Source organism: Terrapene carolina, unplaced genomic scaffold, assembly GCF_002925995.2.
Source record: "Terrapene carolina triunguis isolate 2854851 unplaced genomic scaffold, T_m_triunguis-2.0 Scaffold113, whole genome shotgun sequence".
NCBI classification, from domain to species: domain Eukaryota; kingdom Metazoa; phylum Chordata; order Testudines; family Emydidae; genus Terrapene; species Terrapene triunguis.
The window spans coordinates 10,009,136-10,033,409 of NW_020664464.1; the positions used below are offsets into that span (position 1 = coordinate 10,009,136).

Consider the following 24,274-nt stretch of genomic DNA (forward strand, 5'->3'; position numbering starts at 1 on the left):
GAAATTAAGTAATTAAAACATTTCCTTTTTCAGTACTCAAGTTATTCGACTTCGCATAGGAAATTCATTGTGCAATAAATCTAGTGAATGACAAAGCATTTCATTTAGGGAGAAGGCCTGCCCATGCATCATCCAGAATGTACAAGCCTTTGGTCCTCTTTACAATTCCCAGGCTCCATAGTCACAGAGCAGAGATGGAATCCTAAAATGGAAACTTGCCCACCTAGCTCTGGCCCATGCAGAGTCTAGACATGGCATTGTTGCATGAGACTAGATAATAAGGTGCCTCCTCTGATGCTCCTTCATGGGCATAGGTTTTCTCTAGGAAGATTGTACAGGCCACCAATTCTAAGAGCTCATTGAAAGGAGCTGGGTGACACTCTGTCAGAGGAAAGCTAATCTTATGGTAAAAGAATTGGACTGGAATCAGGAGTTTGGGGCTCAATTCCTTCCTATGCCACAGTCTTCCTCTGTGACCTTGTGCAAGTCACTAAGGCCTGATCCAAAGCCCATTGAAATCAGTGGAATTTTTCTGTTGACATCATTGAGCTTTGGATAGGGCCCTTAAACGTTTTGTGGCTCAGTTCCCTATCTGTAAACTGGCGGTAATAGTTCCCTTCTCTCACCCTTTGTCTGGCATGTCTATTTAGATTGTAAGCTGTTCAGGGCAGGGACGGTCTCTTACTGTGTGTTTGCATAGTGTTTAGCACAATGGGGCCCAGATGTTGGTTGGGGTCTCTACACTAACATCATACGATAAATACATAATAATAATAAATAACCAAAGAAGGCCATGCTCTGACACTGCTCCCAGGATGCTGGCCAAACAGCCAGATAGGATTTTTTTTTTTTTTCCAGCAAAGTAGATAGAAAGAATGTACAGTCAGGAAAGCTGTAACAAAGAACTAAGGCAAGTTGGATTAATTAGGCTCCCCATCAGTTCAAATGAGTCTGCTGGAAGAGACTCTGCTGAAGATATATCAGAGGAAAATACTTACTACTTTGCCCTTATCACAGCTCCAGCATAGGAATGTTAAAATTGTCTATACTGCAACTGATCTGACTCATACTCTCTTTCCCACAAACATTACTTTAACCTCCTTCTTTGTCAATTCTTAATTCCAAGATTGTTTCCGTTGGTGCCCTGTGATGATGATGATGTGTACAGGAGACATCGAGGTGGCAGTCAATTGTTATAATATTCTCCTAAACCATTAGAAGAGCTGTTCAGTGGATAAGCAAAGCCTCCTATAGATACAACTGAATGGAAACTGGCTCCATCAAAACAGGTCCACCCATCTGGACAGGACAGGCTATAACATCATTCTACATATGGTCATAATCTCACGATGATGCAGATGATATCTCCATAACTAGAATATCCAATCCCAGCCCAAAAATAAGATCTAGAGTGTGATTTTTTGGGGGGTGGGTGGGGGAAGGAGAGAAGGCTCATACAAATCCATTTAGCCAGTTTTGTGTGATCCAGATGTGAAAACAAAATTATTTTTCTGCTGCTAAAAAAAGCAAAAAAAAAAGACTATTTTTGAATTTAAATTGCTACTGTAAAAATATGCCTGAGGATACATATTTGCATATTCACTATAATGAAGTTTAAAAGTTATATGAATACTATGTGTTTTGTGTGTCCTTGCCTTCCATAAGAACGCATATTTCACAATGTAATCAATGAAAATTTTTTTGAGTGAGCAAGGAAAGCAGGATCAGTTCTGCTGATGGTATTAGAAACTCCCCTGTTACATTAACACCTTTGATCTTGTATTTTTTTACAATAATTAATTAGTAGTTATTTTCAACATTCCAGTTGGATGTTTATAGAGAGTTGGTTGCCTATTCTCAAAAAGCTATTTAGCCATCGCATTTTGGGCTTTTTTTTCAGTTCGCAAACTATCTGCAAACAAAATTATGTTTTCCACAATTTTTTTTCTTTTTTAAAGTTATTCAGCTAAATTTTTATGTGAAGATATTTCACTCTGGATTTCCTATGAAATGTTTCCTGCAAATATTGCTTTGCGTAATCAGTATTCATAATTTCAAATTGAGCTGTTTGGAAAGGACACATAGGTCACGCAATATGTTTATTCTGATTGATTTAGTGTAACTTTTCAGAATAAGGTTTATGGTGTAAATACTCACAGTTATGAAACTGAAATTCACTTTCAATTAATATTGTCACATTCATTTCAAATTTGCTGTTTCTGTGAACATTCCTACTAGCAAACTTATTTGTAAAATTTTTATAGAACGTGAATACAAAAGGGGAATGAACACAGCTGAAATGATTTATTTTAAAAAATTCTAACATTTGCAATTTCCCTCCAGTATTTGCTATACATTATCCCAATTAATAGTCATTTTTAGGTATAATTATTAGTATAGTTCCCTAATATTTTCCTAACTAATATTACTGATATGAAAGTTAAACATTTGGTAGAAGTTTTTGCAACATAGAAAATCTGTCACAAAATTCCAGGATATTATTTTTGTGCTTCTGAGTTCTTTCAGTCCTATACATGCCTTTCTGAAATTCCATGACAGAATGAGACACTTCAGCTGATTCACATGCATATTCAACCTTCTCTAAAGGTGTGAAATGATGGATTTTCATGCAAAATAGCCCTAAAATATGAATAAAATCAAAATAATTTAATATCCTTTTAGTCTTAATGTTGATATACAGCAAATATGATTATGGTAATTAGATTACTGTGGAGTCTTGCTATGATATGTGATTTGCGTGCAGTGGCTCAGGATAGCCACAACTTTCTGCCGCCTAATGCTGCACTGGCAACTTGAGAGAAGCCCAAAAGCTGCACTTAATTTGCATAAAATCGAAACAACTGCAGTCTGCTGAAGTGTGGTTACACAATGCTACGCCCTAATCCAAACTCAAGTGCGTGATTATGTGGTGGGGTTTACAGTCGCGAGGGGCCACATCTCCATATCAACAATAGGGGTAACTAAGAGCTACCTAGACATGTTCCATCAGCCACATTTTGGTCACCTCTTTATTACTGTAGCCTGTTTGCAAATCAAATATTAAAATTAGACATGTCTGAGGAAAGACAGTGCTCCAAATTAGATCAAATTATTATCTTTTGATCTTGGTCATCTTGCACATAAAATATGCCGATTTAAGGTGTTGCTTTTTTTTTGTTTCCCCCCCCCCCCCCCCCAGATTGGTACCAGATGATGTGGGAATGGACATCCCCTTTGAGGAGGGTGTACTAAGTCCTGATGCTACAGAGATCAGGCCTGGTAAGAGAAACATTTATTCATTCATTCATTCAGTTATGTCTGATTTCCATGACATTTAATTATTCAGTGAGAAGGATGTTTCTGTGCTGATAAGGCATCATTTCAGTGTTAGAAAAAAAGTGTTAAGTTTGCTTTATTTAGTTAATTCTGTACTTCACTTGACAAATGATAATTATTAGCAATATGCCACATATTTTCCCTGGTGCCCTGGTGTCATCTGTCTGTTAATTATTACAAGAACTAAATGCATTAAGTACTCTGCCTTAAGTATGCTAAATTTGACTTCAGTCTAAATGGGGTAAGTAAATTCAGATATTAAAATACACTAATCCAAAGAAAAGAGCTTAAAATATTGCGTAAAATACGATAGCAGGAAAGAAACCATGCCCAACTTGTATTTTAATTAACTGAGAATACCTTTATTTACACCCAACTATGAGGAACAAGGTTATGTTACATATTTATAACTACTACTATAGAGAATTTGACATTATATAATCAGAAAAAATACAGCGCAGCATATTTGCAAAATAATACTACAGGAATGATACCAAACACATACTACAATAGATACCTAGAGGTGAATTCATTCTTTCTGGATTCAAAGGTACCTTGGTTCAACATTGAAATGAATTGTGTGATCCACATATAGTCTCAGAAGCACATCTGAACTTTGCTTTTGGCCCATAATTTTGTAATAAGAAAAAAGTGCACCCGTATCTAAACCAGATCTGAACTTTCTCGCTCAGGCCTGTCTTCAAAGGAGCTAGATCCCATTTTGAACAATTTAAGAGAAAGTGAATATGATTAATAATGGTGTTACTATTAGAGTTTGGAACATGGCAATACAAATCCTTCAATTGTTATTTAAATATAATGATAATTTTTACTAAATTTATAGGGCCAAATTCTGTCCTGGGATGCTTCTATATGTATCTCACTGAGGTCATTGGGACTTCATGTAATTTAGAGCTTCTAGCTACAGTTGACATTTCTGAAGACATAATTCTATTTTGGTTTCTTGTAAACTTTTTTTTTACAATTGATTTTATATATTATACAATTTTAAATGACTGATTGGTAGAAAATCTCATTGTTATATGTGTTTGACGTTATTCAAAAGCATTCGATAGAGCAATTTTATCTAATACAGATGCTCTTCTCTTTCTTCATATTTATTTAGAGCCACCTAATTCTCTGGATCTTAATGGCTCCCATCCCAGAAGAATAAAGCTCACTGCTCCAAACATCAACCTTTCTTTGGACCGAAGTGAAGGGTCTGTCCTTTCTGATGATAATCTGGATACACCAGATGAAATTGACATCAATGTAGATGACCTTGACACACCTGATGAAGCAGATTCTTTTGAATACACTGGAAATGGTAATGAACTAGACTGGAAGACATTATGCAGAAATAAAGTAGGCTTTTCCTCATTGTTTTAGATGGGCTTAGGTCTGTCTCTTGTGTGTCAGCCTTTAGGCAGTGTAAGTAAATCTAATACTTCAGACTGGAGGCAAGGTTTCCAAATAGTTCCATTTTCCGTTTATAAGGAACATCTGTCTCTTCCCCATGGAAAATAATCAATGGTGTCAAGCTCCCCAGCACTACTATGGGGCTTGTCCTGAGAAAAATTCCTCTTTGGTTAGGAGCATATCTTAGAATTTATCAGTTCTTTGACAGTCAGTACTGGGTTAGTTACAGTTATAGGTATTACTACTTTGGTTTTCAGTATGTTTATGTTGCATAACTAGGAAGTACATTGGCAGTTTAGAAAATTTGATCCTAAGTCTCTCTTGACATTATTCATTTCCAGATTTCTCCTTCCCAGTTAATATCTTTGTTTCAGATTATTTTTGCTGATATCATAGCTTGCATTTTAGCAAGATGAATCTTATTTTGTTATTTTCTGTCCATTAGTCTAATCTCCCTAGCTTCCTTTGTGTTCTCTTTGTCCTCATCAGTGTTTGGGATAACAACATTTATGTGTTTCATAAAAATTCTCTTTACCTCTTTTTCTAGAATCTAGATCATTAATGAAGATATTACATAAAACTCAATCTAACACACTTGCTGGCAATACCTAGTAGACAACTTCCTCAACCAAAAGTTAATGTTTTGTCATAACCCTTTGTGGACCTTCAGCCAGTTTTTATACTGTGGGATTGTTCACGTCCCAGTCGGTTTGAATTAATATTGAGAGAAATTTCATGATATACTGTAGTAAATGCTTTACTCAAATCCGAATTATTCTATCTACTCCTTTTCATTCATTTACTAATTATTAATTTAGTAATTCTCTTTAAAAAAATAAAACATTTGAATTTATTTGGCAAGATCAGTTCTTAATAACCAATGCTTCTTACTGCACATGGTTCCATTATCCTTTACACGTTTAGTGATTTTTTTTTTCTCTCCATATTTGTTCATTGTGTTCCTGGAGACAGAAGTGAGACTTACAGAAGAATTATTGTCAGGATCACTCTTACTTATTTCTTGGGCAATACTCTCTCTAGGTACTTGGTTGGTCCTCATCACTGTTTGAGGAGCTGAGACACCAATCATTAATGGATTTTATCCTCTCAACTCCTCTGTGAGTTAGGGAATTATCCCCATTTTACAGAGAAGGAACTGAGGTGGAAGGTAAATTATGTAACTTGCCCAAGGTCACACACAGAGTCTGCAGTTGAGCTGGGAATTGAATACACGTCTCCCAAGTCCCCATGCAGTGCCTTACTAGACTAGACCATCCTTACTACTTTTGGTACAAGCCCACTTTTCCATGCCTTTTTAAAAATAAGGGTCTCATCGTAAAAAATATGAAAAGCTCATTGTTCTTAGAGATAAAGGGATAATTTCAGTAAGGGATATTCTGGTATGTGCCAGCAATGGAATGTACAGGACCACTGCTGTTCCAAAAGAGTGCATCACTGACAGGGAGGGCCCAGGACAGAAGGGGAAGTGTTGATTCAGTGCATTGACTAAGCACCTGTGCTGGCAGAGCTCCTGTTGAGCTCCAGGCAGAAATTAAAGCTGTCTTTCCCCTGAGAGATGGTGTCAGTGCAAACACCACCAACCCTCCACAGCAGTTATCCCCATGTGGTGCAGTGGGCCAAACTACTACCCCATCCTGTACTAGTGGAAATTAATCTGGCCCTAATTATGTTATAGAGTACTGTACATTTTATTAAGATGAAGGCTGATTCAGCATTTAAATTATTGGCCATTAGGCCCTAATCCAACAATGCATTTAGGACCTTGGAGTCAATGGGACTACTACAAACTTAAGCACATGCTTATGTGTTCACTTGACCAAAGCCTTAATTCTGTATATGAAATGCTTCTTCAGCTGGATGTAGTGTCTGTAATAGAATATAGAGTTCCAATTAATTCAGCATTCTTCCTTGATTAAGTTAAAGCAAGATAGATTTTGTGTTGCTAGCAAATAAATGGACATCATTGTTTGGAGTCAGTATTTGGACTGCAAGTTTTTATAATAAAATATCAGTTAATATTAATCTCTCTTCCCATTTTAGAGAAAATGCTGCAAAACTATATGCAGTTAATGAAGCATGTGCACCTGTAATTGCAGTTCTGCAAAGAAAAAACACGGTACAATGAAAATCCTTATGGGACATATTACAGCAGAAAAAAGTCTCCCTGTTACAAAATTTCTGTGAACACCTGGCCAAATCTTGATAGTCATCAGATAAGGAGACAGAATTTTTTGTTCTGCTAATATAGTTCTAGATAGATATTATATCTGAATAAAAGTCAGTTCAGACTTTGAAATTTACCAGAACAAATCTACTGTGCATGTTGCATTGATCAGCAGTATTCTGAAAGTCAGCGGTGAAACTTAACATGTTTCACAATGACTGTATTATTGTTGTTTGTGTTACAGTATTGCCTAGAAGCCGCAACCAATTCTTGTGCTCTGATATGCTAGGCACAGCAGTCCCTGCAATGAAGACTACACAGTCTAAATAGACAAGTCAAAGTGTTGGATGAAGGAAGTAGTATTAGCCCTGTTTCATAGATAGGGAGCTTAAGGACACAGAGATAAAGGGACTTGTCCAAGGTCATATAAGCTTGCATATGGCAGAACCAAATAACTGAACCATGATCAACTGAATCTAATTCTAGTGCCTTAACCCAGATACCATTCTCTCTCTCATACTACTTATGTAAAACAATTTATAGCATTGCTTAATTCAACTGTTCTGATGGTGCAAGGGATCTGGTTATTGTGCTAATTCTTTTTTGGTACATAATTGTCCTTATATATAATTTCTGTAAATGAATAATAATTACAATTTGTTTCTATATGGGGAACCACACATTCACAACCAACAACAGAGGACAACTTTTTAATACATTTAAACTAAATTCTTCCTTGCATATAAATGTTCTGTTACCGGAGAGGACATTGTAAATTAAAAGTACTTGGAATGATCATTTAAACATGCAAGGAACAGTAATGTCAGCTTAAGTTGTTATTGCTAAAGAGGATATCACTGTGTACTCAGCCATCCATAAGCATTTCTCATGTCACCTCCGGTTAGAGGATAGAGCTTGTTATGGGCAGATGTGGAGAGTGATGATGAGCTGACTAGATGGTTGAAATGTAGAGAGGTTTTCAGAATTTGACTATATTGAATACTGCATGAAAGCTAACTATTTCTGAATATAAGAAAAGGCGGGGGGGAAATCAGCTGGATGCAAAATGGATGCAAATGCCAATGATTTCAATGGGAATTGTTCCCATTTACTCAAGGTCTGAATTTGGCCCCATGTTTTTATGTCACTTTCTAAATCAGACAGTTCATCATTTACCCCCTAAATATGAGCCATTTGCCAAATACCATTAACTTAAAGAGTTCAAGGTGTCCATTCCTATTATTTCTTATACTTGGAGGGTTATGTCCTGGATTGGACCTGAAATGTCTATGTGAACTGGCAGAACTCTGCTCAGGGAATTTATTCCATTACTCAGATTAGCAAAAAACAGCTTCAAGTTGATTTAAGTGCTCCATGTACCTCGTGAAAAAAAACCCTTAAAATCAGAAAACAGATTGGCTGAGTAGGAAGAAAATCTTCCTTGGGGATTCGTGTCTTTACAAAGCTTGTGTAGTGAGAAAATAGGGTCTGAATCAAATTATTTGATTTACTTCTGTCATAAACATAGAAAAAAGGGTAGCATAAAAATCCCTTCTTGGCGGCTGTACTAAATCGCTTTACCTGTAAGGGGTTAAGCTCAAATAACCTAGTTGGCACCTAACTGGAAGGACCAAGAAGAAAGAAGATACTTTCAAATCTGGGGGAAGGGAGGGTTGTTTGTGGCTCTCTTTCTTGTTCCCTCTCCGGATGGAGGGAGAGACCAAGCAACATCTCCTGAAAATATACCTGAAATGATCCATCTAAAATTACAAAAATTGTAAGTAGGCAAGGAGATGCATTAGGTTATCTTTTGTTTTAGCTTGTGAATTTTCCCTACGCTAAAGAGGTAGTTTCATTCCTGTTTTGTAACTGTGAAGCTGAGCCAGAGGGGAATCCTCTGTGTTTTAAACCTTTTTATTTACCCTGTAAAGTTACCTTCCATCCTGATTTTGCAGGTGTGATTCTTTTACTTTTTCTTTATAAATAAAGTTCTTCTTTTAAGAACCTGATTGATTTTCAGTGTCCTAAAGACAAAGGGTTCGGTCTGTGCTCACATTGCTAACCATTTGGTTAGTATAATATTCTCAAGCCTCCCCAGGAAAGGGAGTGAAGGGGCTTGGGGTGGGGGATATTTTGAGGGGATAGGGACTCCAAGTGACCCTTTCCTGAATTTTTGTGTAAATCACTTGGTGGTGGCAGCAATACCGTCCAAGAACAAGGAAAGGAATTTGTGCCTTGGGGAAGTTTTTAACCTAAGATGGTAGAAATAAGCTTAGGGGGTCTTTCATGTGGGTCCCCACATCTGTACCCCAGAGTTCAGAGTCGGGGGGAACTCTGACAACCTCTATAGCCAATCACAGTGTCAACAAGTTCTGTCTCAAGTACCCAAATCCGAAGAGCAAGACTCCAGATCCTTCTCAATAAAGTTGAAGTTTGATCTTGGAAGTTCAGGAAGGAGCAGACCCATTATCATTCTGGTACAGCACAAGTGACATAGACAAGCCCAGTTTGTGCAAATGGTGGTTAATGACAACTCCAGCTCCCCTGTTTTTCATTGCTATCAACTTATCAAGTAAGGGTATGGCTGGAGTGGGATCTACTGTCTCTGAGCATCTCTGATACTAGACCTGAATTTTGTATCCTGAAGAACTAGTCATCTTCTTTTTCTGGACCATGAGATTAAACAAGTAATTTAAACATAGAAATGGGGACTGTTGCAAAAGAGCTTGTATATAAAATACTAATACATACTTCTTTTCCCCCCATGGTGGTAAGGTTCAGCATTTCATTAATTCAAAAGATTACAGCAATAATCTGATTTATTCATGAATATTTTTTTAGTAGTAATACAAGAAATACTGGCCTTTTTCTCCTAGAAGGCTTAAGGCCTTGTCTGCACTGGAGAATTTGATAAGAACACTTTGGGCCTCTTAGCATGCTTATAAAACACCTTGAAAACAGTGAAGCTAGTCTGATTTACATGAGCTGAGGAGCTGGCCCCTTTAGTCCATACACAGAAGTGCTGCAAGTGAGTTACATGTGGGTCAAAGCCCTGCTTTCAGTAGGGCTCAGTATTAGTTCAATTGGAGCTGTTTCAGCCTGCACTGGTTTAGAACCAGTACAGACATCACTAAACAGTTCAGACTGAAGTGTTTCAGATAATGTTCCCCTTACTGCCCCACAGTACACTTGTGGCTTTTCAAACCCCCATGCCCAGAAACCACTGATTCTGGGAAGTTGTGACAAGAACTGCAGGACAAATACCCAGGGGACAATGCTAGCATGGACACAGGGCAAAACTACAGTGGTTCAGTACATGGGTATGCATGGCTAATGTGGACACTGTATTAAAATAGTGTGTCTTCATCAGCTCAGTTAGGAATGCTGCATTAAACAGAACAGATATGTCAACATAAACTCAAAATATAAATATATTTGGTGATTCAGCCAAACTAATTAGATTCTTGGCTTTTTTTGTTAGGGTTTAAAATGCTTGCTTCCATTTCCCCCCAAATTTTCTTGCTATATTTAGTCTTTTCACTTAAGACTGAGCTTGCTATTTATGTGTGTCATGCACTGAAAAAAATTCTCCGCTTCTCTGCCATATCTGCCTTCAGGGCTATTTTCTCTCTTTCTGACGAGGAGATGTTTGCTCAAACTGCCTGCTTATTCGTGGTGTGTGTTCACAATGCTAAAATGCTCCAGGAAGATTAATAAAAAATAGATGGAACAGAGGAACAGATTCACTCAAAAATCCTATATTCTAGTCAATAGCTAGGGCAAGAAATTAAGTAATTCCAACTACAAATGAAGTTAATACCGTATGTTAATTTTTATGTAGCCAGCCACTAAATCTCACAACCGGCGATATAATTAGACATACATTAGCAGCCATGCTTTTCAATGCAGAATGGATATGTGTTTTGCTAATTACTTGACATACTCGCAGGAGTATCAGACGCCAACTCTGGTCCCTTGTTACTCCGTTAATCTATTTACTCCTAACTTAGAACTAAATTCTACAGCATCTTTTGTCACTATGCAACTCCCAAAATGCAGCAGAAATACAGTGACATCCTGCCTGGGCTGGGGGGACTGGGAAACAGAGGGGCTGTGCTGAGGGACTCCATAGTCCTCTGTGGGCTTTGGATCTGAGTGTGGCTGCCGAGCGCCTGAATTTTATGTACCAGTGCATCACAATCCCTGCTCCACACTTTACATCCAGGAAGGGAGTTTGTAGTTTCCCCATCCATGCTTTTATCTGATCTTTTTAGCAGGGGACAGAGATTTCATCCTTAGATGAAAGGGATTACAAGGAATAAAATCCACACCCTGAAAATTTTGTTTAATATATTGGAGCAGCCAGCCACGTGGAGTCTGATGTTTTTGGATGTGAAGTAGTACTCTGAATGTTGTTTGGTTTAATCTGATATTTCTCAATTTCAGACCTCTTTGACGTCCACCAAAAAATAAAAAAGAGGAGGAACACTTGATAAAAGGGAAAAAGTTGAGAACAATGCAGCCCTATTGTTTTCCTTCTCTTCCCTCCCACCCCCCCTCCCCCAACAAGCACTGGTATGACCACGGGATTAATTTTTCCATTTTAACTTTGTATTTTATATTTGTGGTACAGTTATCACACCAGCAGCCCATATCATTGAAGAGCTGCAGTTCAATAGCCACTGCAAGTTACTGATCAGAATGTTACATTCCATTTTGTTACCTGCAAAACAAAGGCAATTCTGCACTGTGATTGTTTACTATTATCATGTTCAAAATGGTGAAAAGAGAGGCAGATCTGACCAAGTGGCTGTTACAGGGTCAAATTCTGTTCTCATTTATAGCACTGTAAATCCAGACTAATTCTAATGGCTTTAAAGGGACAGTTGAGTTCACTGAGTTACCACAAATTTGGACCACTCTAATTATGAAGATACTATAGTAATATGTGCCGTTTTATTTTTTTCAGAAGACCAAGCAGCTGTTAGGGATGTTTTCCAAGAAGAGTCTGAATCCATTCCGGAGTATACCGCTGAGGAAGAGCGACAAGACAACAGGTTATGGAGAACGGTAGTGATTGGAGAACAGGAGCAGAGGATTGATATGAAAGTCATTGAGCCTTACAAAAAAGTTATTTCCCATGGAGGTAGGGAACTCCTAAAAGCATTTTTAGAGTGATGTGAAAAACCATGCTTCATCAGCCAGTGAGAAAACTGAGTTAATTTTTCAGTCACCCATATAAACAACATGTTGGCTCAGACTCACATTACAGTAAATACTAGGGGGGCAGATTCATGCCTGGGCTGTTGTTGCTGAAGACCCAGGTGCAGAGCCCCATTTGCCGAAAGTCCACTGTGATGGCAAAAAAGCAGCTGCAAACTCCTGTCCATCAGACGGCCAGCGGGCCACTAGCTTAGACCCAAAACTGAGTGGTATTATCAGCAAGGGGACATGGACAGTTTAACCATAGGATGCCCTGACTCAGCACATTTCCTGAGCAGCCTTTGCCAGCTGGGATCTTATAGCACTCCCAGTGGAACTGAAAACCACTCATCTGTGGCAGAAACCCCATAGGAGAATAATTGTATAGAACTACCACATACCCTCCCTGTAGGGTGAATCTTTCTGGAGATACAGGGAGATCAGCTGGTTCAAGGAGCTATCATTTTCATGTTTCTGTTCCATGGGTGAATTTAACCCACAGAATTTGGAAGTTCACTTGGAAAGATTGGATTACCTCCAAACGTGGGGTATGGGTTACATCCCTCAGCAGTATTCCTTGCTGTGCTGAATTATTTCTGGGAGAGGCAATGGGCCTGATTCTGTTCTAACTTACACTGGGGCAAATCAGAAGTAACTCCAATGAAGTAAATTGACTTCCGCCAGTGTAAAACTGGTGTAAAGGGAGATCTACCTAAGTCAGGCCTAATGTTTGATTCAACCTGGCAAAGGTAGAAGTGAGATGATCATAGAATCATAGGACTGGAAGGGAATTCAAGAGGTCATCTAGTCCAATCCCCTGCACTCATGGAAGTACTAAGTATTATCTAGACCATTCCTGACAGGTGTTTGTCTGACTGCTCTTAAAAATCTCCAATGATAGCTACTTTAAATACCTGAGCATCTCAAACAACAGCAAATATACTAATACCGTGTTTCCCTGAAAGTAAGACATCCCCCAAAAATAAGACCTACTTCCAGTTTTGCCTCTCGCTGTAATATAAGGCATCCCCCGAAAATAAGACCTCCCGGATAATAAGGCCACCCCGGAATATTAGGCCCCGAAGCTCCAGGAAAAATAAGACCTCCCCTGAAAATAAGACCTAGCGCATCTTTGGGAGCAAAAATTAATATAAGACACTGTCTTATTTTCGGGGAAACAGGGTATAGATGCCTTATTAGCAGCATGATACTCATAGCATAAAATTCCCTTTCAGTAAAGAGGGAATGCTTTCGTTTTTCTATAGCCAGCAGTACTGAAAAATCTACTCTGTAGGCTATAGATGTAATAGTTTTTGCCTCATGAAGTATGCTGTTCTATGATTCATTAAACTACTTTTATTCTGTGCATGACTGCAACCATTTTCCAGAGCAAGGGTGTACAGTTACAAATACGAGGTGCGGTTAAAGGAAAAACTGCCCGTAATGTAAGCAGTGCTTCCCTGGGGCTTCAGCATATGTGCCCTTGATTAACCTGGAACATTGCTAAAGTTATTTTATGCCATTCATGAGCATCAATCAGCCTTTCACCAGCAATCCGAGCAAATATTTTATTCTGTGTTCCTTGCATACTTGGTAATTATTAGACAATCCATCAAATATAACTAAGAAAGTGACCTCATTTAAGCTGTGTACTTGTAGTATTGGAGAGGCAAAGTGGGTGAGATAATATCTTTTATTGGATCAACTTCTGTTGGTGAGAGAGACAAGCTATGAAGCCATACAGACTCTACTTCAGGTCCAGTCAGGTCTTCCTCAATCCTTCTGGTCACATCAATGTTACATCAATCACTCATAGACGCATAGACTTAAAGGTCAGAAGGCACCATCGTGATCATCTAGTGTGACCTCCTGCAGACATGTTACAGCCTGCAGAGACTCACATCACCCAGTGCACAAAAGGATTAATCATACGCTAATAAAATCATTTTAACAGCCAGAAAAAACAGTTTTCAACTATAACAACACAATTAAAGACCCTGGAGGTATTTCATGAATGGACGGTATAATTAAGGAAGAAAAACAAAGAATTGCAACATTGCTAGTGGTATTTATTTACATTTTAATGTATGTGCCGAATAAACACTCTAGATGCATATACTATGAAAACATTTACACAACTTTCCAGATTAGTGCCCTTACATATGCATGTAATATGGTTTCTGTTCAGATGAAAATGTGTCAATGATATGACTGTCATGTGATTTCAGTGGGAGCAGGAACAGGCTCTTTATCACACAATCCTACTGTTAAAATTACTTTTGTGCTGAACTCTGCCTTATCCTCTGATGGCTTTGTAAACACGGACAGTTTTCCCATTGGGGACCAGACCACTCAATTCAGTTTTATGTATGAACTAATTAGGATTTAAATTCAGTTCTCCGGGAGTGAAAGCCAAGTGGTCTAACTCATTCCCCACCATTTAGGTGCTCTGGGTCTGATTCTTCATGGCATTACACCAGGTTTACATCAATACAATTCTACTGAACAAATGTAACAGAAATGATGACTTAACTTTAATGAAAAAAGAGGCGTATTGTGCAGCTCTATAACAAGTGTGAATTGTCTCATACCTGTTTGACACATGCTTTCAACTTTATTGTTCATCCTCTTCTCGCATGAAAGAGCCAGTTAAATTAGGTGACACTAGCTGAATCTGGCAAGCTGCCAAAAGTAGAAATGAAGCTGTCTGCTGTGACAGTCATTTATGGTAATACTGTTTCCAAGAGAAGTGGCCCTGCCTCACCTCTAGCACTCATTTTGGAAGTGGTGACCATTTTCTTCAGGATAACCACCTGTTAAACTGACCCCCTTATTTTGCTTCTGCAGTCTTCCTTCTCTCCAGGCTGTTGTGTGCTAAGAGATAGTGAGCAGCTTGTCTTTGACATGGCTGATGTTTTATCAGCAATATGTGCATGACATGTTCACCCACAACAGCAAGCTGCATGCTATTTGGTGATTTTTTTTTCTGGCATCTTCTTATTCTTCAGACAGGAAAGTGTGACAAATGTACTCATTCCTGTGCAAAGTTTTGTAAAGAACCACACAAGTCTGAGCTGGAAACCTCTACTAAGTCTTCTAGCCCATCGCCTTGAAACTGCATGATTTGCTTTCAAAACTACTGCAGCTAGAATTTAACAGTTTAATTCTCATAAAGGATACATAATAACCAGCAAGACACACCAACACTACATTGACCAACTTAGAAACATTGGGTGAAATCCTGACCCCATTGAAGTCAATGGGATTACAACCTTTATTTATCAAGAGTCAGATCCTTCCCTCCCCCAGCTGTGGATGTGGAAATGATGCAATTTCATTGCATATGCATGGGGCAGGATGTGGAGAGCCTGAGCAATTGGTATGGCATTACTACAAAGTCCACCTCCATCAGAGTCCTTTGCATAGATATTCAGGAGCAGCACTGGGGCTGGTGGAACCTGTCTGCTTATGCCTTGGCTACACTGGCGGTGTACAGCGCTGCAACTTGCTGCGCTCAGAGGTGTGAAAAAACACCTCCCTGAGCGCAGCGAGTACAGCGCTGTAAAGCGCCAGTGTAATCAGAGCCTGCAGCGCTGTACGCTCGCTCGCAGTGCTGCAAGCTACTCCCCTCAGAGAGGTGGAGTACAGACAGCGCTGTGAGAGAGCTGGCGGCGCGACTACACTCGCGCTTCACAGCACTGCCACGGCAGCGCTGTGAAGTCCCGAGTGTAGCCAAGGCCTTAGATAGCAAAGAAAGGTGTTTGAGAAATAAATTAACTAGAGTTTAGATAGATCCACCACTATATTGATTCACTGGCCATACTCCTGAGAGGGATGGTGGTGTTCAGAATCTGAGTGGTGGCCAGAATGTGAGTGAGGAGGAATGGATAGTAGATACAGCTCTACAGCCTAGGGAGGAGGTTTCCTTCCACACCAACCCCTGGGGAAATTCCTCAATGATCCGCCTGGCTGCTTCCGCTGAACTATGGGCAAGGAATTTGTGCCAACTCTTGTTAGCGTCTTCTGGTGAAGGATTAAAAAGCACCACTGTCGCGCATGAACATTGCTTGTCCATAAGAGAGCATAAAAATAGTATGTGTTAGTTTGATCCGTGGAATCTTTTTTTCTAGGTGGTTAGGTGCACATTATCTTTTTGGGTTTATGTGGAACTGCAAGATAAGGCAGCGCTGTATAAAATACTGGACACACCTGCCACTGTGTCCTGGTAATGCCAAGTTCCTGGGCCAATTGAAAGGATTGGCTCTTGATTTCACTGTGTTAGTTGTATAGGGAATCCCTGGAGATTTCCTAATTTATATAAGCAAGGAAATCCCATCCCAACTTTCAAAGAGGAGAAAAATACTGCCTTATTCTTGAATATATGGACTTAATATAGCCCATTATTTAAGACAGCTAATATTATTGGTTAGCTGAAGGCTATGTTGTCTCTTTCACCAACAGAAACTGGTCCAAGAGAAGCTATTATCTCACCCACCTTGTCTCAGTTGAAGGCTGTATCAGTTGCTGCTCTCCCTTTTGAGATTGGTACTTAAGTCTGGAAAAAAAGGAAGAATAAAAACAGGGGAGTTTAATGTTCTCCTCTAATTCCTGTTTAGAAAACTGGGTTATTCCTTCATGTGAAGGCCTCTGAGTATGAAGCTCTTACAAACATGAGAGTCGGCTGTCCTTTTTTCTCCTGCTTACTCCAAGTTCAGGAAAAAGCACATTTAATTGTTGGTTTGAAATAATGCAAGCTGCTGTGTGACTCTGAAAACTTCTCTGTGATTAACATTGTTAATTGGATAATTGCACATGTAATTATATCCTAATTCTTCCAATCGTCTTATTCAGATCAATTATATTTTATCAAATATGACATGTTTCAATTGTAAAAATTCAGGAGAACAAAACTGAAATCCTTCTGCGTCAGACTACTTTCCAAAGTGAGGATTTGAAGCAATGTGGTTCAATGGATAAACCGTGGCACTAAGACAGGAGACTGACTCAGGTCACAGACTTGATGTGAACCTTTTTCTTCTCAGTCACTGATCCTCTCTCTGTATCAGTGTGCCCATTTGTAACGTCAGGATAATTATATTTTCTGTCCTTTATAAAACATTTGCCATCCTTGAATGAGAGGAGGTGACCAGCCCTACCACCACCTCGGTTGTTTAGCACTTGGGCACACACCTTGCTGGGAGAGGACACCTTTGCCCATGCCCTTTTGACTGAGACTGGGTGGGAATTAATCTCCAGAAATCCTTTTGCCTCCTGTTCCTTAGATGTTGAAAACTTTGCTCCCTTGAGGAGTGGTCTACTTGAAATACCCACCCAGCAGCAGATTTTCTTAAAACAAGATTGAAAACAGAGAGAAAAGGGAATTAACACACAAGGAACAGTTTGACTAATACAGCTATCTCTCGCTTACCTTCTTACTAGCTAAATTATGAAAGACATTTTCATCTTAGTTCTAGAGACAAAAGAATGCTTTTACTCTTACTTGTCTAAAAAGCTAGTCCTCTCTGATCTTCCTTGATCAGCCTGTCAGCTGCTCTTGCTGCACGAGAGAATTCCTCTTTTGCTCCTACACCCAACCTGTTTATCAGGTGTTCATTACTAGATTCAGGAGGGTCACCTCTACATTTCCATAGGAATGTTTTTGCATGACTCCTGTCCAGGGAAAAGTTCAGTCAGGGTTGCCCTTACCAGGATCATCTTCTAACCACCTCTCCCCCACAACTAAATTTCTCTCAGCCTTCTAATTGCCAAGCTGATATGTCAAAAGCTCTGGTGATTTCCATTTCTTTAGATTAAGTACAGCAATCAATGTTTGTCCTGAGCTAGTGTTCCTTTCTACGGGAGCCAACTCATGCCCCCCTTGTGAATATACCAAGTCTCCATCTCTGCTGGCGGCAGAGGTAGCTGGCATTTTAAAAACTGGGCTTTAAAAAAAAAAGGATTTACTTGATCTCCATTAGGCTTAAAAAATTAGATTAAAAAATCACCATGTTCCAGGCCTACCATAATTATTTTCTTTTTAAGATGATCTTGTTAAGAGCCCTTTACTGAGAGACAAATGCCTTTTTGTTTGTTCCACAGGATACTATGGTGATGGTCTAAATGCCATCATTGTGTTTGCTGCATGTTTCCTGCCAGACAGCAGTCAAGCTGATTACAACTATGTCATGGAAAATCTTTTCCTGTGAGTGATATGTGTGAACAATGTGACAGTCTTTTGCGTTAATACGTATAATTACGTACTGAGAGAACCTGTCTTTAATTAAGAGATAATTTAGGATATTAAAGGGGGTGACTTGAATGCTACGGGCAAAAACTGCCTTAGGTACAATGCTCAGTGAAACACTCCTTGGCTCTAAAATCCTTAAACCACTTCACCAGTGAATGCCAGTCCTACTTGTAGGGGAGAGCAGCCTTCCCTGCCTTTAACCCTCAGTTCATTTTTCAAATATTATTTGTATTGCGTAGCACCTAGGAGTCCCAGTCTTGGACCAGGGCCCCGTTGTCCTAGGTGCTGCATAGACACAGAACAAAAAGACTGTCACACAGGGGCACCATTTCAGATGGGGGGGAGGGTGAACTTTAATCATGATTCCAAGGGTTACTTAGACACCTGGAAACTCTAGGTTTTTTGCAGATATAAGGGGGGGCACAACCAAAAATTATAACTCAAGGAGGGGGTGCCTCAGCTCAAAAAGTTTGAAAACCGCTTAGGGTGAAGGCAGGGGCTATCTAGGGGCTGTGTACTGGGAGGAGAAAACCGCTCAGGGTGCAGGGACACAGGTAGCTATGGGCATGCAGGCAGGGGTGGAGCTCAAGGTGCAGGGAGGGGCTGTATCCAAAGCGGTGCTGCTGCTGTTGCTGGGCAGCTGTGTGCTCAGTCCCTAGTTGGCACAGTGGGGGCAGATCCACGGGGCAGGAGCTGGGGTGAGGGGCGTGCTCTGCCCACCTGGGTACACATACACGATGGGTAGGAGGAGGGGAACCCCCCAACATCAGCCTGCGGCCAGCTCTGCATAGCATATCAGGAGGCAGGCTCCCAGTCCCAAATGGCATGGCCAGTGGGGGCTCCGTGGTGGGGAGGTGGGGGCAGCGCGGCGGCTGCAGACTGCAGTGGAGCAGGGCAGCAGGGGAAGGAGGGGCAGCATCTTCCCTCCTACTGCAAACTTCACCCAAATGTGGTACAAAACTCAGGGGAGGAGGCAGGTGCCACCCTCCCTAAATGGCACCCCTGCAGTCACTGCCCCAAAAAGTTTAGGCCGTTTCCCGACTCCAGCTGCTTCTGAGTCAGTCACTTCGAATGGCAATTGCCAGTGAGGAAGGACATACGAATCTGACCGAGTGAACCCAACTTTGTTTTAATTTTTAACAACAAAGATAACTCCTAATGGCAAATATCAGAGGGGTAGCCGTGTTAGTCTGAATCTGTAAGAAGCAACAGAAGGTCCTGTGGCACCTTTAAGACTAACAGAAGTATTGGAGCATAAGCTTTCGTGGGTGAATGCTCACTTGCGTCTGATGAAGTGGGCATTCACCCACGAAAGCTTATGCTCCAATACTTCTGTTAGTCTTAAAGGTGTCACAGGACCCTCTGTTGCTTCCTAATGGCAACTTGTTCTGACAGCAAATAGATGGAGAAGGCAACGCCTGCCCTGAGCTGTCTCCAGTCTGCCTCTCTTTGCTGCTGAAATCCTAATCTGCCTGACCCTCCAAGGCCCACAAGCCTGTTTAAAATGAAAGTCATAGAATCATAGGACTGGAAGGGACCTCGAGACGTCGTCTAGTCCAGTCCCCTGCTCTCATGGCAGGACTAAGTATTATCTTTATACACAGAGGTGCAGGGTAGTGAAACTACAGAGGAAGTATCTGGCCACCCATTTATTTTGTTTGTGGGGAAGAAGGGGTATATGCATTGAACTAAAGAGATGTCAGTATACTGATCCCTAGAACATCAGGCTATGAATATATGTGCATAAATTCTTCCTAGTTAATCATATCAGGAATCTCGGGGAGTCCTGCACTCCCTCTTTTTATTATCTAGCACTTCTTGGCCTTAAGCAAAGTACTTTGCATAGATAATCCCACAACTGCAATGCTGTATTCTCCAGATGTCAGCTCCATATCAGGGATTTTTCAATCTATGACCAGCAATTGTGCATTTAGTTGTTTACATATTTTACCTACTGCGGTTACGATGCCCTGTGGGTCATCAAAGCTTTCTGTCATCAATTTGTCACCTTGACAAATCCGGTTGGATAGTGAGAGTCTGGGCCAAGATCCAAAGCACAGGAGACAGCAGCTGCTGATGCCCTTCCCTGCGATGCTGCAGACCCAGACTGAAGTGCCTGCTGTCTCAGCTGCAGTTGCTTAATCCTCAGCATGTTAGAGGCAAACAATTACAAGTTCCACACAAGAATCAGTCCACAACCTGCTAAAATTATTTGCTGAAGTCTGAAGAGAGAGTTTGTGCTTTCAAACTCAAGTAGAGCATTGCAGAAGAATCTCTCCAGTCACTAAGACATTTCCTTTCACCCATGATTTATTTTATTAAAAAGAAAAAAGAAGAAAAAACAAACCTTTCATTCTCACGAGGTAGATGAGGAGCCAGGCATCATAAGGGTGGCTATTTTTTCCTAAAATGGCAATTTCTGTAATTCAGCCATGTTATTGATCTCAGTAGCGTTCACTTATGGAAACAGGGAGGAATCAGTCTCTCCACTTCAGAAATTACTAGGTGAAATTCTATGGCTTGTGTTATGCAGAAGGTCAGACTAGATGATCATAATGGTCATCTCTAGTCTTAAAAATCTATAAATCACTCTCTTTTTATTCTTGATGTTTATTATGATTGACTATTTGTATAGTACCCACCAACCCTCTGCATTTTATACACATAAAAAGACTTGCTCCCTTCTCCATGGTCCCAGTCCCACAAAGACTTACCTCGCATGCTTAACCTTTTGCATTGTGAGTAATCCCGCTGATGATTCACTGCAATGAGAGAGCAGCTTTAAATTCCACAGGATTACTCACAGTGCATAAAAGTTCAACATCTGTATGAGTCTTTGCAGGATCGAGGCCTAAGTAGACAATATACAAATGCAAAAGGAAAGAGAGGCAATAAAAGGTACTGTGAATCAGTAATGAAGTCTGAGGCTTTGGCTACACTGGCGCTGTACAGCGCTGCAACTTACTGCGCTCAGGTGTGTGAAAAAACACACCCCTGAGCGCAGCGAGTACAATGCTGTAAAGCACCAGTGTAATCAGTGCCTGCAGCGCTGCACGCTCGCTCGTAGCGCTGCAAGCTACTCCCCTCGGAGAGGTGGAGTACATACAGCGCTGCGAGAGCTCTCTCGCAGTGCTGGCGGCGCGACTACACTCGCGCTTCACAGCGCTGCCGTGGCAGCGCTGTGAAGTCCCGAGTGTAGCCAAGCCCTTACACTAGTCTGGATAGTTCCATGCATTTAATTTAATTAATGTATCCTTATATTTATTTAAAATGGGATTACAAGCACTTCCTGGAGGTGAGAACTGGGCTTCAGATTCTTGTTTGGAAGAACAATATTTTAAGAAAGGATTTAAAGGAGGAGAGTAGACTGTGAGGTGCTCAAAAACAATAGTGATGAGGCCCATTAAATACACAGGTAGAGGTTCCCCTGCCATTTTTGTACAGACACAGCCCTGGGGCTGGATGGTGGAGTCCAAAAATTTTTGGAAGGGATATTAAACTTCATGCTTCAGGGTATAAGCCAATTTCTAACTATTTCAGAGCAAAGTTGCTGTGTTCTGCTAATGTCTACAGGCTTCTAACAAACATTTCAGCAGATTGCCCAGGCTTTAGGCTGTTCTGGTGATAACAAGGCCTTTAATGGAAGATGCTATGTTTAGGCACAACACACATCCCATTTCTGAAGGTCGTTCATCAACTTTTTCCTCTCTCAAAGGCAAAGACTCTGAAAATGTGCTCAGCCTTTCTACCAGTGGCATCAATGTTGCAGAGCTGGATGAGACCTAATGGGGTCGGGGGGTGGGGGGGGAGGGAGGTGATCATATACTTCTGTGGAGACAAGACCAGAATTTAAATTGCCCTGTTAGTGGCTACTCCCATGGGGGTGAATCTGGCCAACAAAGAGTGCAGTCCTGTCATAAACTATTGCAGGGTTGGGAATTCATATTAGTATTATGTATGCCTCAAGGATTTTTATGTTAAAAAAAGGACCCTATGGTTAGAAGTACTGAGGGGTATTCTATCCCCTCAGCAGAAGCAGGTAGGTTCACACTGCCTCCTAGCTGGTTTAATAGTTTTGGAATTCAAAAGCTTGGTAATACCCGTCACTCACAGACTCAGGAGATGGGATCTGTTGCATCTTCTAAGAACAAGAATTACAACTAAGTGTCTTTATGTTCCTTTTTTTTGGTCTTATTTTCCCTCGTAAACATGCCAATGACTAATGATGAAGCTAAGTTTCTCTTTGTCTGCCCTAGTTAGATCTCAGCACCACTTGGAATTTAATTATCATGGTCTCCCTTGTTGACTCTGTTGGCATAATGCGCTTAAATGGAGTAAAAACCCCACCCGTAATGTTGGAAGTGTTCCAGACTCACTTTCTGAAAGGAAGTTTTCCTAAGGAAACTACATTTTTCTGAAGCTGAAGATATGTTTATAGCTTGCAGGATAAGCTGCCACAAACTAGCTTTGAGTCAGTTGTCAATGTCTGCTTTTAATGTAAAGCAAAATGAAATGCTGTTTTATTCTAAGTGTGCTTGTATTAATTAATTTATGCCTTATTATGTGGTTTTGATTAGGGATAAATGGATAAAAGATTGTTTACTCACAGGCTTTTATTCTCCAATCAGATATGTAATAAGTACCTTAGAGCTGATGGTAGCTGAAGACTATATGATTGTTTACTTGAATGGAGCAACACCACGAAGAAAGATGCCTGGATTTGGCTGGATGAAAAAATGTTATCAGATGATTGATCGACGGTGAGCACTGTATATTTTCCTCCTTGACCACACACACTGTTTTAAATGCCATCCTTTAACACTTCTTATTATCGAGCCTGCTTTTATATTATTGATTGCATATAGTCTTTCTATGTGACATTTTTATTTTAAGAAGCTGAAGCATTTTTCTTTCCAATTTAGGTTAAGGAAGAATTTGAAATCATTTATAATCGTTCACCCTTCTTGGTTTATCAGAACTATTCTAGCAGTGACGCGACCTTTTATAAGGTATGTAATACATGTCAGTTTTATTTTCACTCAGTGTCCTTCAAAACATAGAAGCCCATGAATGGTCAGAAATGGCTTTAGCACAGGACTTGCTTGATCCTGATGACCTTCCACAGACGCATGCTTAATTTACAAGTCCCTGCACATCACTTCCCAGGGTCTGAAAGATGAAGTATGTATTCGGGTATTTGCAAAAACTTAATACACATGAACAACTGGAGTAATAAATTGCATACATCAGAGGCACACAATTGGACATCTGTATTTGTGTGTACAAGTGGGATGCTCATTTTTTTAAATGTTAAGGGTATCTTGGATCACCCCTGCACAAAGCCCAAGTGGGTGTTTTATTGAAATTTCTTAGTAAGAAAACTCCTGATGTAGATTACTTAATAACTTATTGTACCGTGGTCAAGCTCCTGATCGGCACTTTAAAAAAGCCAGAGAGCAATGACTGAGCAGCACATCCAGCCTGAAGATGAAAATGAAAACAGGCCTTTATCCTCAGTTTCCTTGTAAATGCTGGTTGAAACTATAGTAAAGAACAACATTGTCAGACACGTAGAAGAACATAATTTGTTGGGGAAGAGTCAACATGGTTTTTGTAAAGGGAAATCATGCTTCACCAATCTACTAGAATTCTTTGAGAGGGTCAACAAACATGTGGACAAGGGGGATCCAGTGGATATAGTGTATTTAGATTTTCAGAAAGCCTTTGACAAGGTCCCTCATCAAACGCTCTTAAGCAAAGTAAACAGTCATTGGATAAGAGGGAAGGTTCTCTCATGGATTGGTAACTGGCTAAAAGATAGGAAACAAAGGGTAAGAATAAATGGTCAGTTTTCAGAATGGAGAGAGGTAAATAGTGGTGTCCCA

At 40.2% G+C, this 24,274-nt stretch overlaps 1 protein-coding gene across 1 annotated transcript in view; it reads left to right on the forward strand.

Moving 5' to 3' along the window:
* Window positions 1–24,274, forward strand: part of PRUNE2 (prune homolog 2 with BCH domain) — a 143,372-nt gene that overhangs the window by 108,170 nt on the left and 10,928 nt on the right. The window contains exons 8-13 of the mRNA XM_026652403.1: window positions 3,200–3,279; window positions 4,463–4,663; window positions 11,910–12,086; window positions 18,242–18,344; window positions 23,018–23,149; window positions 23,312–23,398. Coding sequence (XP_026508188.1) covers window positions 3,200–3,279; window positions 4,463–4,663; window positions 11,910–12,086; window positions 18,242–18,344; window positions 23,018–23,149; window positions 23,312–23,398 — 780 coding nt within the window. The remainder of the gene's footprint in view (window positions 1–3,199; window positions 3,280–4,462; window positions 4,664–11,909; window positions 12,087–18,241; window positions 18,345–23,017; window positions 23,150–23,311; window positions 23,399–24,274) is intronic.